The sequence below is a fragment of the Zychaea mexicana genome (genome assembly GCF_025766255.1).
Source record: "Zychaea mexicana strain RSA 1403 chromosome Unknown BDB00scaffold_22, whole genome shotgun sequence".
Classification (NCBI taxonomy): Eukaryota; Fungi; Mucoromycota; class Mucoromycetes; order Mucorales; family Lichtheimiaceae; genus Zychaea; species Zychaea mexicana.
Window position 1 is genome coordinate 108514 of NW_026516685.1, and position 18874 is coordinate 127387.

At 40.8% G+C, this 18874-nt stretch overlaps 5 protein-coding genes across 5 annotated transcripts; 3 read left to right on the forward strand and 2 right to left on the reverse strand.

The window, feature by feature from the left end:
* Nucleotides 1-1269: 1269 nt before the first annotated feature.
* On the reverse strand, nt 1270-1500 carry BDB00DRAFT_760499 (uncharacterized protein; the record flags this gene model as incomplete). Its single annotated transcript, XM_053119218.1, has 1 exon — nt 1270-1500. A coding segment is annotated over one exon (231 nt), but the record flags the coding sequence as incomplete, so codon positions are not given.
* Nucleotides 1501-2207: 707 nt separating this feature from the next.
* Nucleotides 2208-4006, forward strand: BDB00DRAFT_814934 (ubiquitin-conjugating enzyme/RWD-like protein). Its single transcript, XM_053122873.1, has 5 exons — nt 2208-2267; nt 2464-2608; nt 2694-2771; nt 2866-2978; nt 3082-4006. The coding sequence occupies exons 1-5, from the start codon at nt 2265-2267 to the stop codon at nt 3742-3744; spliced, it is 1002 nt and encodes a 333-aa protein (XP_052981435.1). The 5' UTR covers nt 2208-2264; the 3' UTR covers nt 3745-4006.
* Nucleotides 4007-5276: 1270 nt separating this feature from the next.
* BDB00DRAFT_255714 (uncharacterized protein) lies at nt 5277-6437 on the forward strand. The gene is made up of 4 exons (XM_053116675.1): nt 5277-5833; nt 6020-6081; nt 6179-6266; nt 6358-6437. The coding sequence occupies exons 1-3, from the start codon at nt 5448-5450 to the stop codon at nt 6259-6261; spliced, it is 531 nt and encodes a 176-aa protein (XP_052981436.1). The 5' UTR covers nt 5277-5447; the 3' UTR covers nt 6262-6266; nt 6358-6437.
* Nucleotides 6048-7785, forward strand: BDB00DRAFT_255702 (uncharacterized protein). The gene is made up of 2 exons (XM_053116674.1): nt 6048-6769; nt 6864-7785. The coding sequence occupies exons 1-2, from the start codon at nt 6258-6260 to the stop codon at nt 7495-7497; spliced, it is 1146 nt and encodes a 381-aa protein (XP_052981437.1). The 5' UTR covers nt 6048-6257; the 3' UTR covers nt 7498-7785.
* Nucleotides 7786-9570: 1785 nt separating this feature from the next.
* Nucleotides 9571-10809, reverse strand: BDB00DRAFT_786520 (uncharacterized protein; the record flags this gene model as incomplete). Its single annotated transcript, XM_053120617.1, has 4 exons — nt 9571-9601; nt 9735-9817; nt 9910-10305; nt 10579-10809. 4 exons carry the CDS (start codon nt 10807-10809, stop codon nt 9571-9573), a joined length of 741 nt encoding a protein of 246 aa, XP_052981438.1.
* Nucleotides 10810-18874: the final 8065 nt, after the last annotated feature.

Sequence of the window (18874 nt, forward strand, 5' to 3'; positions counted from 1 at the left end):
ACACTACAGGGTCTTGGGTTGTCGTCGATGATGGCTGTTCTAGCTCCACTGTCGTCGTAAGTGTTATTGTCTTCACTTCAGTAAGCGTCACCGGAAGTGTTGGGTTAACATTAGTGATTGTGGTGTAATACGTCATGGGCGCAGTAGTAAGAGCGGTAGGTGGCAGTGGGTCAGTAACAGCAACGGGTGCGTTGAAAATTTCGGTTTCGATGCATGTCGTAGAGATGATTGGCTCGGTTGGTGGGCACGCTGGTTTGTATTGATAAGGACAAGGGACGTTTTGAGGATAATTACAATCCTCGGGGCACTCAAGGGGGCTATGTAATTTATTGTACCGTAGCAGCAATAGTAGTAATAATAGACACGCGACTTAAAATTCGAGCACACCGTATATGGATGGATGTAGAGTATGATGGTAGCTTACCAAGGGTAAATATAATCTGCGCAAATAATAGGGTCTTGTTCATCCACTATATTGGCCGGCGTCGCGGTCGATGCTATTTTTGCTATGTCAGTTGCATCAGCGGATTCAGGGACGCCGACACAAGTAATCCGAGGACAGCATTCATGGAGTTCCTGATGCACGGTGCACGTTCCCCATGTCGGTACAGGAATATCACGGCAGGGGAAATCACACCGTTGTTCAATCGTGCCAAAAGGTGGTGTCGGCATGGTTTTATCCATCAGTTCATCATTTGTTTTTGGAGTTGCAGCTGGTTGATGAAACCAATTTTTTGTTGTAGCTAGACTTTGTGATGGTTGATAAAACCAACCTGATGGTTTCGCTTCGTTATTTTCAACATCTACTACACTTTGCAATGGCATCTTCGGCGTTACATATGAAAATTGTGGCTGGGATGATGATACGGCAACATGAGGCTGGCTGAACCACGAGGATGCGGGTTTGCGAGAGCCATTGCTTGGCTGACGGAACCATGCCAAAGTAGCTGTAGCAGACTCTTGCATACCTTGGTTATTGATAGGTTGATAAAACCATGACGAGGCGGCTGATGATGATGGTGAAGGTTGTGCAGCAACGGATGGTGGGTTGTTGGGTGCCGACGACTGCATAACATGACCATTTGTTGGCTGGTAGAACCACTGTGATTCTTGCCACATTGACGACGGTAGATTGAAGTATGCACGTTTTTTGTTTTCATGCATTGTTTCTTGCAGAGTCTGACTATTGGGCGATGGTGTTGCTTCAGCGGCGAACGCGACAGTAGATGATGCTAGCAGTGATGGAGTCATAGTAGTCGAGTTTGCATTGCTCTTGCATATAGGCTCGCCACTCTTTGGACAGCACCAGTCTGCATCCGGATAGAAGCAGTTGTCGGGGCATTCGTCAGGACAAGGTGTTTCATGGCACGGCACGAACGTTTCGCAGGTATAGCATTCAGGTTGACCAATGAAGGGACAGCACTTTGGGCCTGTGTATTCACAAGAGTATGGGCATTCCTCTGAGCTTAAAAAAATGATATGCAACAAACGGTTCAGCATTAGTGGGATCCGTAGTTCAATAACAAAACGAACAATAAAGAAAACTATCTAGATTATTATGCAACATAAATTGTAGTAAAGATACTACTTCTACTATTATCATACCACGGCAAAGCTTTGATTAGACACATTACTCCATGACAGAATTGAGATTGACACACAGGTATACCAGCTCCATCACATCCACCGCTATTGGGGTAAACACATTTAGAACCGATAGGACAGTCTGGGCATTTGTATTGATAGTTGGGACAATCTTTCTTCTCTTGTAATACACTAGATTCTGGTATATTATGTTGTTTGCAAGCGATACATTGAAAGCATAAGTACAGCTACTAGTAGCACATATATCTGCTAATTGTAGTTTTTTTCTTACCATCATCCTGCTGCTGTGCTGCAAAAGTAGAACAAATCACCAGCGATGATATCACGAACAATGGCCAGGTCAACAAACCACAACAGTGGTACATGCTGATATTAACAAGAAAAAGAAGCAATGAGAGAAGAAAAGAACAGTCTAAGAAAAAAAAAAGACGATGAGATACATTTCAAACATAGCTTTAGGACGTCTTTGCACCAGTGACAGCAAGCATTCTCTATGGCAGTGGTATTCAGATGTAGCAATGAACCAACATAGCATTCCAGCAAACAATAGTGAGCTGAATTTAAAAAAACCGAATCCGAATAGCGTCGTGTAGCAATTCCCTTTTTCTCTCTCTGTCTCTCTATTTTGTGTGCGTTACGCCAAGTTGGAATAAATAAACATGGTATGGTAAAGAAGACGTATACGAAGCGTGTGTACGTGTGTGATTTAAACGTGTGGGTGGAATTTGCGTGAACACAACTGCGTGATAGCAGAACGTTCGTGTGAACGTATTGAACCATGGAACAAGAACAACAACAGCCGGGCCACCTTTTCTGAATTCATGATCTAAACTGGTTCATTTCTTCTACGCTTGACAGGCCACGCGGTCCGAACTGGCGCCTCATGCTTTGAAAAGGATTGTAAAAGAATTGCAATCGTTAGAACGTTCACCTCCCGAGGATATTCAAGTACTCAACAATGAACAAGATCTAACAGAGATTCAGGCGTGGATCCGTGGGCCAGGTTAGATTGAAAGGGAGAATCAGAAGAAAAGGCGATCTAGTGTATTGACTAAACCCCCCACCCGACACAATGGTTTTTGTTTAAGACGGTACGCCTTACGAGAATGGATACTTTAAAATACGTTTATTATTAAATGAAGGCTATCCAGAAACTCCACCAAAAGGTAAGATGTTGTTTGTTGTTTTGTTTTAAAGTGGTCCATGGAAATGAATTACGTCCTGTGTACGATGGTTTTAATTTTTTGAAATATTGTTAAGGCTATTTTACCACAAAGATCTTCCATCCCAATGTAGCTTCAAGCGGTGAAATTTGTGTCAACACATTAAAGAAGGACTGGAAAGCAGAATTAGGCATTGCCCATGTGCTACTGGTATGATCAAGCTATGAATGGGTTTCTTGTATGTGTGGCAAAGCCATAAACGAATGCGATGAAGACGCCCTACTAACAACAATGTATATATTGCATCATCTAGACGGTCAAATGTCTTCTTATTGTTCCTAATCCAGAATCGGCATTGAATGAGGAAGCCGGCAAATTATTGTTGGAACAATACGATGACTATGCAAAACGCGCCAAATTGTACACAACGATCCACGCTAAACATGGCAAATCAGAATTTCATAAACTATTCGCAGAGCGAGCCCCATCACTGGCACAATCGTCTTCTTCATTGTCGTCGCAAAAAGAAGGAGAAAAGAATGGCGATAAGGAACAACCCAACAGCACGGCATCAACAACAACTATTACCACGACTACTACCATCACCACGACAGCATCCAAAACATCCACTATTCCAGCACAACAAAATGAAAACCCGAGTGTAATCACGAGTGGGTCGTCTGCAGTAATAGCGTCCGCAAAACAAAAAGAGGAGTCTGCAACGACGATGACGATGATTACGACTGCTTCTGGAACGCCCAATGCGTCTGTGGGTGGCAATGTGCTGACGCCATCAGCAGTTAGCAACAATATCCCGGCACAAACTAGTAGTATGAAGCGACCTGCTGGTGAATTACAGCAAGACGGAAAAGACGAAGTGGAAACCCCATCTAGCAAACAACCACGCGTGGAAACACTGCCTAAAAAAAAGCCAGCTCCAACAGCAGATAGGAAAAAACGTCTTCGACGATTGTAGAAGAAAAATATATGTCTGGTCAAACGTGTAGCAATCTGTTGTTTGTTATTCTTTGCTTCTTTGTTCTTCCTTCCCCTTAACCCCAGAATATCAAACAATCCACATACTCGCCTTTCTCTTTCCCCCGCAGTCATTACATACTTTCAGATACTTTTCGTCTTCTCATATAAATAGCATCTTATCATGTCGGTACTCTACCTCACCTTATCACCGGTTCTTTTGGTATGTTTTGCATCCTACCTACTAGGGAATAGAAAATGAGAACTCTATTGAAAAGACTCTCAAGTAGTGTAGCATATTCGGTGTTGAGCTTAAGCATACAAGTTGCAAATTGACTTTGAATAACGCCGTCTTACTGGAACCCATCACCGATCGAGAAACTGAGGGTCTGACGATATCGCTGGCATGCAAGAATAATCCAGGGACAACCTATTACATTGTTCGGCTTTGTGTAACACCTTAAAAATTATTGTTACGCCAGTGGATAAACTGGTTTCCAACATTGGCTTCTCTTTGCATATCGATACGGATGATACCGGGTATCTAATTCGGCTACTTGATGTAAGCCAGCCGCAGTTACATATAGAGATCTCTTAGTCCACTAATAAGTAGTAAGTCTTAGCAGTTGCTTCAATATAAAATGTAGGGCTGTTCGGCATATGCTTATGTATAACATGTTTTCCGTACCTTTAGGATAAGCTTAGGATGCTGTATACTTAAGTTTTACCGCAACAACTCTTTTTGTTCAGCCAAGTAAAACGACGAAAAGAACCCCTATGTAAACCACCAATATCTTAAAAGTTAGTAGCAAATGACGACAGAGAGTTCCATCATGACAGTAATAATGATCGACGAGCTGCAATGACTTTGGGGTTCCTTTTTGCTGCACGTTCTGCATATTACATAAGAAGAACGTCTTTTTTACTCTCGGAAGCAAAGCATGTGTGCCACAATTCACTTGTTTATCTAGCAACTTTGGTGTCGGTATAGAAATCTTTCGTATGTATGATACTAGTAGTGGTCGCCGTTTCTACTGGAATAAAGAACTACAGGGACGCTACAAGTCGTAATATAAGATAATAAGCTGGATACTGAAAGACAAAATCAAATGTAATGTAAGCAGTTTCTGGTGCTTTAATCAATGCACCTTTCCACAAGCTACAGTATGCACGATTATCTGCTTTTCGATAAATATATGGATATAACTACCTGTTGTTGTGCTCTCAATTTGAAACCTTTAAGCTTCATTTTTTTTCTAGTTGCAGAACTTGGAAAAGACGGAAGCTGTTTCTTAGAAGCAATATTCCCCATACTGAGTAAATGATAGACGCCTTTGGTTACACAGCTCTCTTCCTTTGGATAGGTACAACAGTAGACCACACATGGCATTCTGCAGTGAAAGTCGTTTGTTTTGCAAGTTATCACACTACTTGAACTGTTTCTACTACTGATGAACTAAAGGATGCTAGTAGGTTGCGGTGCTTTTACTCTTTTACTGGTGCGTTACTGATTCCACATTGGTTTTTTTATAGCGAACGTTTAAAAATTACCTGCTTTTTCAAAGTTCGGTGTTTTCTCTTTAGTCCCTGAAGCTTTTCCCTTTCCTCTTCTTAAAAACGAAAAGCAGGATAAAACAACAAACAACACACACACACACATACACATACCACATACAAATAACGAAACAGAAAAAAAGAAACACAATGCAGATCCCGTCAATGCAGCGGCGGAATCTCGTCTTTCTTGCTGCACTGTTAATTCTCTTGTTTACTGTATTCCATTTACATCAATCTTCGGTCGTTGTCCCAGATGAAACTGTCATTAATACAGTACCACCACCAGTACCACAACAACAACAACAACAACAACCAGCACCGCAAGAACAGGATCAACAAACACAACCACCTCTTGATAATGTTGAAGCAGAACAACCACCAGCTGACCCATTAGCACCATCTTTGGATCAGGAACCAGAAAAGCCGATCGAGCCACCTGTTGACAATGCCATTTCTCCTCCTCCTCCTCCTCCCCAGGATCCAGTGAAAACAACTGAACTGTCAGCTTGTGATAATGTTGATTTCGGCTGGCTGTAAGTCTAACCTCTTTTTCTTTCGCCCCCCTCGATTTACTTTCTTGGATTCCGAGATAGTGGCAGTAACAGAAAATGTACCTCAAAAGTACATGAATACTAAGACGATGACTAATTTATAAAGAGCATCGGATCGCAAATACTGGGATGGCTGGGCATCCAAATCACTGTTCATGACGCCCGAAGGAAACTTTACGACCAAAAACATATTTGTCAAACAAGGCAGCTCAACCTGTGTTATTGTCATGGTAAGTTCTACAGAAAAAAATGGAGGGAAAGAGGGAAGAAAAGTGGTGGTGAGGAGGGGGAAATAGGTTAAAAGAAAATCCTTCGTTCCGTTAACAGTTACAAAAAGCTTGGACCGATCCCTGCCAAATCCGCCATTCGACCCGAAGAACATCTTGCACCAGCAGATAGTCTTGTCATGACTGCGGTAGGACAGTGGACGCACTTATCCATCACGTTACAACAACATTCACGCCAAACGAACATTTATTTTGCACCTGTCCAATTTACGCATCAAGACAATTACCAATTAGATACTCGGATCGAGTACCGATCATATTTCTGGGAAACGCCCACCAAACATTACTATCGCCCGTATCGATTCTTGTCATCTAACAAGTTGATTGTCAAGGCATTGTTACAGACAGTGCCACCGGAACTGCCGCCGTGCACGGCAGCGGAAATGGCTGGTGGTCACAGCCAAGGAGGAGTAGGAGATGGGGGAGGCGCATGGATGGCCAAGGCGGAATATCAACGGACGTACCCGTTGGACTTTTATGGCATGTTTGGCGTTGCACAGGAAGATCATGCAGTGAACAATCGACTGTATGTGCCCAACAATTGTCGTCCGCAGTATGTCAGCCTGGGTCAGGCGGCTCAGTGTTTGGAAGGCAAAACTGTGCATGTGTGGGCGGATAACAATGTGCGCAGGTAAATCACATTTCTCCCACGTCATATGACATTATTTGCCTTGTTCTCCCTTCAACGCAGCTGTGTTCAACTCACTGCTTTGCTTGATATTTAGAAACCTCAAGGTATTCAGCAGTGGTAATCGATGGTGCAGTGATCCAACCGACGTGGATTGCATCTGTAACGATGACGACGAAGACCACGCCGAATCTTACCCTTGGGCGCTCGATCCCACCATACCACTAGTGATCAACGAAACCTGGCACGCCGACACGCGATTCTATTTCAATCAAGTGGGGAGCATTCTATCGAAAGACTGGAAACAAGAAATGAAGCGAGTGGCAGCAGCAACAACAACGACTGCTGCAGATCTGGTGATCGTTAGTTTCGGTAACGATGACATTGCGCTGCGACACATGTCACCAGGACGTTTTGCAGATGCATTTACCGATCTGCTATCCTACCTAGTCCACCAAGTATATCCCGTGCAACGCATCATCGTTCGCACACCCCAACCTTTCTGCTGTGGAACAATTTATTCGACCTCATGGAACGCCGGTCGCAGCGAAGCATTTACGAAGGCTGTCAGAGATGCTGTTGCCAAATTCCCAAGCGTCATGCTTTGGGATGTTCATCGGTTGGGTATGCCGTCTCATATGTGTGTGGGTATTGCAGGCACGCCATACACAACGCGTAGTGTTTTGAATGTAGAAAACCTGCAGTTGTGGAACTTAGTGTGTGCGCCATAATATCAACAACAACAATCCCCCAATCATACTACACCTTCTCATCGTTATACATATACTTACTACTATCATCCTTTAACACGCACTCTTCTCAACAATTCAGTCATTCTTTCTGTTCATCATTTCCTCCCAAAGATCCATTTACACATTACAAAGTTCTCTTTTCTTTTTTATCTATATACTGTAGACTCGCACCAATCACAACAACAACTTCGTTTATTATATCTGTACTCTTACCACCAGCAAAACAAAACAGGCTTTATTATTTTGCAGTACGTTTAAAATTTTGGCTATTATTTGACGTCTCATATTGAACACTGCGTCTTGGTGGGACATATTTGCTCGAGACAGATATGGGGAGCTTTGTGAATTGAAAACCCTGCTAGGGGGAGCGGTCGAGTATCTGCTGAATTTATAAGCTGCAGATGTGTAGAGAGGTTTAGCGGAAACTGATTGTAATTGGACAGATCGAGTGCGTGGTGGGTGCTGAATATGCGAAAACGGATGGTGAGGGTACACAAAACACCTTTTCGTACAAAAAATGCATACAAAGACGCACTATCTACAAAAAAAAAGACATCTTCCAGGTTGATTTCGGGGAGGCTGCTCACCTCCTTTGAAAACGGGCCGAAAATGTATCCAACAAAAACATAGTTTCTTCGAGTTTATCAATATATATATACGAAAAAGGATTTGTTCACTCTGGGTGTGTACGTCCCGACCATGCTAGCACTCAATTGGATCTCATTCACTGTTAATGCCGATTCGTTAAGGGCGCGGATGTCAAACTGAGTTTGTCATTCCACAACAAACAATCAAAGCCCTCCGTCGTTTGTGTCCCATGTTTTTTTGCACCGCGTCAACAAAGAAAGAAAGAGAGAGGGAAAACAAAAACGTGGCACACAACGAACACAAACATCATGTCCACACATGTAATACACTTTTTGTAGACGATACGTAAAAGTGCACCCAGATCATGTCGAGTGAGACAGATGCCAACCACTATCCGAGACCCCAGAAGACCTGTTAACACTCAGTAGAGAGACACTCACACACGGTGGTGTGTATTACACAGAGTAGGACAAAAGGTGGGCGGGTGTGATGATGGCTTTCCAGCATAAACAACAAGAAGCTGAATGAAGCAACAAGAACCGGTTGCACGTCATTACTTTTAATGCCGTGCGCGCGCGCATCAAAGTACATGTGTTACCAAATCCCATTCAATAAGTCTTGTCTTGTCGGTACGATAGTGAGCGCACCGAGCATATCATATTACAGATGATGTATCAGCAGAATAGTGACACTGTGATAGTAGTAGTAATAGTAGTTGACACGGTGCCAATTCAAAAGTGTCTTTTTCCACTGCGGGAAAATTGCGAAGTGAATTAAAGACTAGAAACTTGAACAAAACTTTAACCTCATCCTTTAATCAGCCTTGAAAAAACACTTATGTAGAGGTGAGTAAAGGATAAGAAATTAAAGCCTCACAGACCGGAATTAAAGGATGACAATTAAAGGGCCGAGGCCGTGGTGTATGAGGATGTCTACGATTTGTTGTTGCAGTGCTACTGAAAAGCTTCGTTTTATAACAATCAAAAGCTAGCTCAAATCCCAATCAACACGGAAAAACATGATTAAAAAGGATAATACGATAGTAATTATAGCATGATAATAGTTCAAATGAACATTCTTTATTCAAAAAGAGAGAAAGAGAGCACAGAGAGAAGAAAGAGAGAAAGAGAGCACAGAGAGAAGAAAGAGAGCACAGAGAGAAGAAAGAGAGCAAGAGAAGAGAAAGAGAGAGAGAGAAAGAGAGCACAGAGAGAAGAAAGAGAGCAAGAGAAGAGAAAGAGAAAGAGAGAGAGAGACAGAGAGCAAGAGAGAGACAGAGAGAGACAGAGAGACAGAGAGACAGAGAGAGACAGAGAGAGACAGAGAGAGACAGAGAGAGACAGAGAGAGACAGAGAGAGACAGAGAGAGACAGAGAGAGACAGAGAGACAGAGAGACAGAGAGACAGAGAGACAGAGAGACAGAGAGACAGAGAGAGAGAGAGAGAGAGAGAGAGAGAGTCCTACTACAATTCTGCTCGTCTTCTTTTGTACACTCTATTGCATGCCACAGTCAATGGCAATGAAAAAGAAAAGAGATTTGAAGAACTATCAGTTAATTCTTGATACATTAACGTCACCAGCAATAACATATCACTGGTACTGTATATTGCTAGTAGAGAGTACTTACCTGGGACGAGTGTTGTCTTCCTCTTCGATCTCCTCGCCGTCATTACCACCGCTGCTGGATGACTCGTCGTCGGTCTTTTCCAGCTAATAATAATAATAAGTGTGTTGTAATAATGATAAATGAGTATCATTTTGTATAAAATATAAAGCATAGGAGATGTTGTTTTGTAACTTACACTTATGCGTTTGTGGTATTGGTGCTTGTTGCCCCATTTGTACTGCAACAACCACCTCGTTGCCCACGAATTGACGCATTTGTCAAAGTGAACATCAAATGCTTTGCAATTGACCTCTAGCATCAAAGCATACTTTTTTTGTATGCTAGGGTCAATTGAGCTCCATGCCGTTGCAAGAGAAATGCCCTCCTCGGTGATGATCTCTTGTATGATCATCGTCGTTTCGAGCATTACGTTCGTCATGGCGTTGCCGCACAGCTCTTCTTCGTAAACGGCAAAAAAGTGTAAGGCAATGAATTGCCTCAAAACGTCTGTGCTCAAATCTTGAGCCTGGCGACGGTTGTTCACCACAACGAACGGGCGGACAAGTGTTCGTCTTGTGGTATTGACGTCTCTCTAAATAGTAAGAACAAACATATCAGCATTGACAGCAATACACTCTATGGCTCTCTTTGTACGCGATCTTCCTCCCTCTTTACTGTCTACATAGATACCCTTTCTATGTAATTCTATGTTGCTACCAACATAAAGTCGACAATACTACCGTCTCCATATCTCTCTCTCCCTCTCTTTGTTTCTTCTTTACCAATGTTTCCAATCTACTCTTTCATTAACTGACAGCACCACTATTACACCGCCTTCTGTAATGTAAAAACCATCTAAACATACTGCTTCTTGTTCAGTAGGCTCCTGCCTATCTCCTTGCTGAAGGTGTTCAAGGATTCGATCCACTGTTACTTGGATTGTGTCGACTTTCTCTTGCAGCTGGATGGCGACTGTCTTCAGCTCTTGCAGATCAGCGTCGACCTCCTCGTTTACTTCATCAATTCTTGATATGAAGCTCTTGACCGAGGAGATTTCGGCAAACAATGCTTTGGTAGTGATGGCTTTGTTAGACATTGTTGAAGTTCAAGGTACCAAGGCAAAATAAAATAACGCGAGGGAGAAAGGAGGGAAAAAACGAGATACAACAAACAAATATTTTTTTACTATCTTTGAATCAGCGACGTCGCTACCATCTTATTAATCATTTCGCGTCCTCATTTTTTATGATCCAGCACACAACACACTATAATGTCTCACTCTATTATTATTTATTAGTATTGTTATTTCAACCCTGTCATAACAATTTGCTGTCATCATCGGTGTTATTTGAGAGAAGTAAGATGTTTGTTTGTCATACTGTAATACGAATCTATATATACAACAATCATCGATGATACGACAGATGTTTTTCCTTCTTTCTTTTGCGACACGACACTCTTTATCATTATGAAAAAAACAACTGGCAAAACGTTCAAAAACATCAGGAGAAGTGAAAGCGAAAGCAGCGCTCCAAAAAAAGTCTGTGGCTGGTGCAGAAAACCTATCATTATGTCGGTTTATTCGGCGCACACCAGCATTTGTCGTCGAAAATACTTGAAAGGAAAAGGGCGCCATCCCAAAGCTGTCACTGGATCATCGTCTTCATCGGCTGATGTATTGTGTGTTGAAAATTTATATTTTACTACATACGGTACTTGCGCAAATGTCATATGTGTTAATAAGCCTGATACCTTGTAATAGAAATGAACAGCCACCTCAGCCTCTATTACCTTCACTACCGAACGAACCATCATCAGATTTGGTGCCATCGAGTGCAGACAATAGCATGTACACATCTGTTGCATCACTAAATAACACGATATCTTCAAGTGCAACTCGTGATGGCACATCGCCGCCGTCATCCACTTCAGAAGGACGAAGAACTGACGGATCAAATATGGGCGATGATGTTATTCTAGACGATTTCGATTATGGTGAAGATGGTAAAAAATAAGGAGATTCTTATTTTCTGTACAATTCAAAAATAATTACTAATTACTTGTTGTTTTACTGTAATAGTCAACATACCTATTAGTACTACAACATCGGATGGCCCAAAAGTCTACGCATTCCCTACGGATGATTACAGCCAAGATCAAGTGATGATGTGGAGTGTAATGTTGCAACGTATTGTGAATAACAACAATATCACGAGACGAGGCCATGGCGAAATGCTCGGTTTTTGTAACCGCTTGATATCTCATTTCGATCAAGGTAAAAATATCAAAAGATTATACACGCCAACTCTCCTCGTTTTATATATTATACATGATAGATACTTACCTTATTCCCTCTTTAAGATCACGAGCACTTGTTTACTCCATACAAATCAAAAAAAGGAGCGGAAAAGTTCTATCCCGTGGAAACACAACTATTTGATGTTTGTATCAATGGTTGCAAGATGTACGACACTGATGACACGGCTACATATTGCTCCCATTGCAACGAAGTAAGATATGTTGGTGATAACAAGAAAGCACGTGCTATAATGGAAATGCTTCCAATTGGTGAACAACTAGCGTACATGATTCACGATGAAGAGACACGAGAAAAGTTACTGTACAGGAGCCGTTTCCGACATAGGCATGGTGTATACAACGATATATTCGACGGTGGACTGTATCAAGAGCTCGTAATGGGGCGAAATCTTTTTCAAGGTGAATTGGATGTCGCTCTTGCATTATATGTGGATGGCTTCCAACCGTATACCAACATAAAACATACAATGACCATTGTACATGTGGTTGTGTTGAATTTCGATCCTGATACTCGGTAAGCAGCCATACTACAATATCTGAGCAGGACTAAGATTGATTGTTCTATTATGCCTATATTATCCTTAACATCGTCCATGTAGGTATACAAACAAATACATGCTTCAAATATGCTTGATCCCGGGTCCATTGGCTCCAAGAGATATGACGAGTTTTCTTCAGCCTATAATAAGAGAGCTACAGCACTTGGAAAAATACGGGATGGAAGTCAAGGTCGGAAACACCAGTCTGCACGCAAAGGTGCATTTGCTGCTTGCCACCGGTGATATGCAGGCAGTTAAAGTATTAGCATGCCATATGGGACCTACTGCAACATATGGCTGTCGCATATGTCTTGTTGAAGGGGTACACCCGGTTGAAGGAGGAAAAGGCGTGTATTTTCCTGATTTCAGCAACACTGCCAAAAGATGGAGGAAAGCTGATGATTTCAAGACGAAGGGGAAAAAGGTATACTTTCTTTTTGATTATGATGTGTGCTCGTTATCAATCCACGTAAATCATACCCGTGTGCTATAATTAATGTACGCACTTCCATACTTTTGCTAATATAGAAAGGACTAGATGGTCCGAGTCCTTTCACGGTGTTCCAAACTTTCCTCTCTCCAGATTTTTTTGGTCTTGAAGAGCTTCATCTTCTGTCGCATGGCATAGCGCATCAGTTCTTCGATTTGCTGCAAGGAAAATACGATCATGCATCAGCTACAAGACAGAGCCCTTTTGTTATCGATCTTGACGCTGTGATGAAACAAATGGAAAGCTCTCGTATGGATATCCCGACGGCGTTCGACAGCACATGGCATAGTTTGACCGACAAAGGGAGGGTCAAAGCCGTCGACTGGTTAGAGTTCCTTTTGTACGTTGTCCCCACTCTGGTTGTGCCTCAAATCGATGATAGCGTTGCCAAAGACGCTACGATGTGCCTCGTGAGAGCATGTCAGAGAACACTGCAGTTTTCTCACACAAGTGACGATATCGCTGATATAGAAAGGTAATTATCCGTACAAAAACATAACGAAAGATAAATACATAAAGAAGACAACAACACTAATCCAAGGTGTTTTATACGTGTAGTGATATCGAGTTCTGGCATGACTACTTACGCAGTCAACTCAGCACAAAACAAATGAACCTAGAACGTTGTGACGACAGCGAAGACGAAACTAGCGTCAATAGCAGTAGCAACAGTAGCAGCATCAGTGACGATAATGAGTATATAGCACTATCCGTTCGTGTATTCACTGCAAATCAGCATTACCTCACACACATTCCTGATATGCTACGAAGGCTGGCATCATTACGTTACTGTTCATCCCGGTCGTTGGAGAGGATGATTGGTGTGTACTCAAAAATAATAACCACGTACTCGGTCCCTGGTCAGCAAGCTGCGAACATCATGAAAAAATTGGCAATGGCACGTTATCTCGACGCGGCAATTGATAGCAGCATTGATACAGAAGAAGAAAAAAAGGTGCACGACAGTCGACGAAATGGGCTATATTTCACGCCTAATCCAACTGACCCCTTTTCTCCGGAAATCTGGGGAAAGTTACATAATGCCAGTTTCAGGTCATTGAAAACACTTGCAGGACTCAGTTATACCAAAGTCAGGGACGCGCTTGTAGCCTATATGAATCGCAAAGGAATAAGGTACAGCATTTTGAGCGAAGATTTCAAGTACACAACCGGTCGGCTCTGGAGAGACCAGAAAACTTTTGGTAGCGTACTTACCCACCATGGTCGAATGCGTGTTATGTACTATGTGAGATTAAAGCTTGATGATATTGACATGTAAGAAAACTTACGTTTTAATAGAAAAAAAATGATGACTTGTTGTGCTTGTTATGTTGACCCATCCTTTTCCCTTTTCAGAAATGCATCAGCAGGTCGTGGCTCGGTTTTTGCTCGCTGTTCCCAGTTTTACTTCGGGAAGGTGTACTTCTATTTTGTGCATAATCAAGGCAACGAAGACCGAATATTGGCAGCTGTTGGGATCTTCAATCCCACAATCGATAGTGACAGCGGGTCTGTTTACTTGACTCCATCAGCAATGGCCGCTGAACAGCTGTTCGTTGTCGATGCTAACGAGATCTGCAACTACGCAGGTCTTTTGACGGGAACGTTTGGCAGGTCCAAACGCCACTACTGGATTTGGCCGGGTATGGTTTCAATATCGAAAGAGAAAAGTGCTTTTGAACATGGAACCTTGAAGAACATTTTTTAGAATAAATTTTTACAAGTCATGCTACCCTTTGCTTACCCTTTATAAACATGTGTTTATACTTTAATCGCGCTCGCATGCTCATAAACAAAAATCAAAAAATTTTCGGCTTTGATTTAAAGGATCAACCTTTTCTTTCTCCTTTACTGAACCCTTAATTAACGACTGGCCCTTGACTTAACCTTTAGAATCTTTGCTTAGTCTTTGTCGGCCTTTATTTCAAGGATCATTTTTTCCGCAGTGATTCATTTGTGTATTGTCGATTATTTTCTTGGTGGTGGATAAGTAAAAGCTACTCAACTGTATATTGGGTCCGGTCATTATCAACACGCATCAAGTACATTGTTATCCATGTGAGTTACGATACTATCTTTTGAATCTATAGCCAACACGTACACACAGAGAGAGAGAACGACTGCGGTTGCAGCCAGTCAAAAGGAGGATGATGATCGCCGCAAGAAAAAGATGCCATCATGCAGCTCCTCGCTCCTCTCTTTTGGTTTGTAGTACATGTTTTCTTAATTGTCTAAACGAAAAAGGATCACATCTAAATTGTTTCTATTCTTCAATAACATATACTCCACCTCCCCCCCCTGAATAACAAGTATGTGTACAGCTGTATGGCCTGTTATATGCATAAACAATCTGGACATTACCACTTTCTCTCTTTCTTTAATATCATCCTACATTTGCTGGACCTACCGACTCACTACTGTAGTAAAAAATCAAGGGATAAAAAACAACAACAACAGTACAGTGCTTTGCGTTTAAATGTGAGGAACGGAATGGGGATGAGGTTTCATTGTTGGCTGTTGATCAATGCTTTTGCCAATTGGATTTTTTCTTCAATTCATTCATAGCAGCGTTTAATCGTCGTCGTTCTTCTTCTTTCTCTTCCATCTTTTGCACAAGCAAAACCAATCCTTCTTCGAACAGTCTAATTACATATTAAATCAAGTGAGTATCTTTGAAAAAAACAAGTTTGTACAGATAAAAAGGACTAAAGTTCCTTTAGTGTCAAATTTTAGATTTTTACCTTTTTGCTTGTTGGCAACGAGAATCAGCTTGCGAGGTAGGTGATGTAACATGTGATGGCTGCGGCGAGGGTAGTTGTTGGGTTGTTGCTTCTTGTGGTTCTGGGGACAGGGGCTCGAAATGCAAAGATTGTTGACTATACACAACTGCTCTTCCTTTTTTTTGATTGGAAGAATAATTACATCGGTAAAACCACAAAAAAAGGAATGGAATCCGGAGTAGTTGTTGTAGAATACAGATGCTTTGATGTGGGTATCAAAATGCAAATAAGCGTAACTAATTATACACAGTATATTATTAGAATCGAAATCAGGTAACAATCATAGAAGATTCGACGATACTTACTCAGTCGACAACAGTTTGATAATGCTTCTTAACCCTGTTGCAACAATTTTTTCAACAAGCTGGTCTTATGATACGTTCTTTATAGCTGATCCTTTCAGGATCACTTGGCAGTCTGGAGAAACAATAGTGCAAACGTACAGTTGATGCAGGTAGACCTTGAAATTTACAAGCTATTGAAAGTTTATTCATGTAAGCAAAACAATGTAAGATGGGTTATCACAGAAATAAAGGCTAATATATACTTCTATTTTGATGTGAGAGAAAATAGTGTAAAGAGAAAGAGAGGTAAGTATCATTATTTAATGAGAAACTAAATGTCTTTAAAAAATAGTTATTTAAGTGATGCTATCTAATTTTATTAATTTATTAAAAAAATGTTGACAAAAATGTCTTTTAAAATTTTAGTGATCGCCCTATTCCCCCTTCGTATCCTGCGATTAACTTTAAACTTAGTTTGGGTTATTTCTAGTTATTGGTTTAAAATACTTATTTATGGATATAATAGATTATTACAAACTTATTATTCTTTATTACAGAATAATATTCTATCCATTATTAAGTTTATTAAACATAAGTATTACTATTCTACAGATAAAATCATTTTAGATTTGCACCTGTATTTTTGATTCCTAATATTCTAGTTGATTCTATTCATCTTTATTTTATAGAATTTATTCACTTCTTAAATGATAATCTTTCTAACATTTTTATAGGCTCTTTAGGTTTAGTATTACTAGATTTATTTATATAAGTTCTGCCCCCAATTCATCTAATACAAATCCTTCATCAAAAATTACTTTTAATGTTAATTTTGGAGATGGAGGTGTAGGGTCAAGTAATCATCCATCAAATAATAATTCCAATAATGATAAACCAATTACTTCTCCTGGAGTTGCTGCAGGAATTATTTCTAGAACAACAATAACTGCTGCAGTTAAAATTGCAAAAACAAATTCTAGAAATGGATTGTTTTTAGGTGTTGTTGGTACCATTAGGTGAAATGATGAATCATAACTATGAAGAAAAAAAATGAGAGAAATGTGTGAAAGAATGTATTATCACTCTATTAAAGGATCTGGTAGTCCTCTACCAGATAGAAACTTCAAAATTAATTCTCTAAATGAAAATAGTAATAATTTTGTAGAACTAATTTCAATATTTATTGAAAATCCACAAGATGTATTTACTTTATTAAATGAATATTTTAGAGGTAGTGATGGAAATCCTACTCCAATTTTAATTTTATGTGTTTGTCTATTTACATTTATTGGAATTCTTGGTTGTTTCTTTTTAATTATAGGTATGTTAAGTAAACTAGTTAAAATTGAAGAATGAGACTTTATTAAGAATAGACCTTTAGTATATAAATTAGTTTGCCTTGTTATTTCATTAAGAGATTGGAATAATTTTGTATTATTAATAATTATGTTATTACAGGATTTTTCATCTCCTAGCAGACATTTGAACTTTTATTTAGGCAGAAGGGATTTAATTTTAGGCAGAGTGGACATGAATGTTAATCTGAGTAGACATGAATAAAAGTTAATCTGGACATGAATAATAATTGATCTGGACATGAATGAAAATCGAGCTGGACATAAATGAAAATCAAGCTGGACATGAATATAAATTGACCTGGACATGAATGAAAATCGATCTAGACATGAATATAAATTGACCTGGACATGAATATAAATTGACCTAGACATAGGGATCCGTATCAGAACCGTAGAACCGGAACCGAACCGAACCGAAACCAAGAAAATACGGTTCGGTTCCTGTCAAGAACCGAACCGGAACCGAACTGGTTCTGTATAAGTAGAACCGAAGAACCGAGAGGCAGAAGATTGCATTTAGCGATTTTGGTAATTAGTATAAAGTAGGCTATAATGGAAGTGACGAACAATGTTATTCCGAAAAGACCAAGAAGTAGTGTATTTGCAAGCCGTACTTTATTTAAAATCTTAACAAAACATTCAAAAGCAGAAGGGAGGGAAAAATAGTAAAGAAGAGAAGAGAAAATAAATAAAAAAGCAGAAAAAGAAAGCAGGAAAAGAAAAAGAACTACGGAAAAGAGGTACAAAAAAGAGGTGCGGAAAGGAGATACAGGAACGAAGAGGCGGAAACGTTTTAATCGTGAAAGTCGAAGGAGCACCACGAATCCAAAAGCATTAGCATTTCGATGGTGTGCGGTTGGAGGCGGTTTCGTGTGTACGGCAGGAGAAGTCGAGTTTGGGAAAAGCAACGTTCCGATGGTGTGGAAGTGACTGGGACCGCCAAATATTTTGCAGCCATTGCAGCCATGTTTGGCCACTGGGGCTGGGATTTCCAGTATGAAAGGACCAGTGGTTCTTGTCCTTTCTGGTTTGGTACCAGTCTTCTTAATCGCTCGTCCAAGTAATCCTCTAATTCGTCACCAGCCGTGGACGTCATATATAGGCTGTACAAGCTTTGCATCTCGTCATTCACTTCGGGCCTCATAGCAGCGCCTTTTGGGAATGCTGCCTAGGCCTCGTGCACCATCCGCTGGCTCGAAACTTGGTATTCGTCTTCCCACCCTGCTTGGCGCCACCAAGAAAACTTCATCTGTGGATCCAATGCCGTCGCAACTGCGTATACATCCGTATCGTCTACCTTGCAATAGTACCTTTGCAACTTTTCGAGGCCACGTCTGGCCGCACGTTTTAATTCCGGTGGATAACCATCGCTGACAACGTCCTCCAAAGTA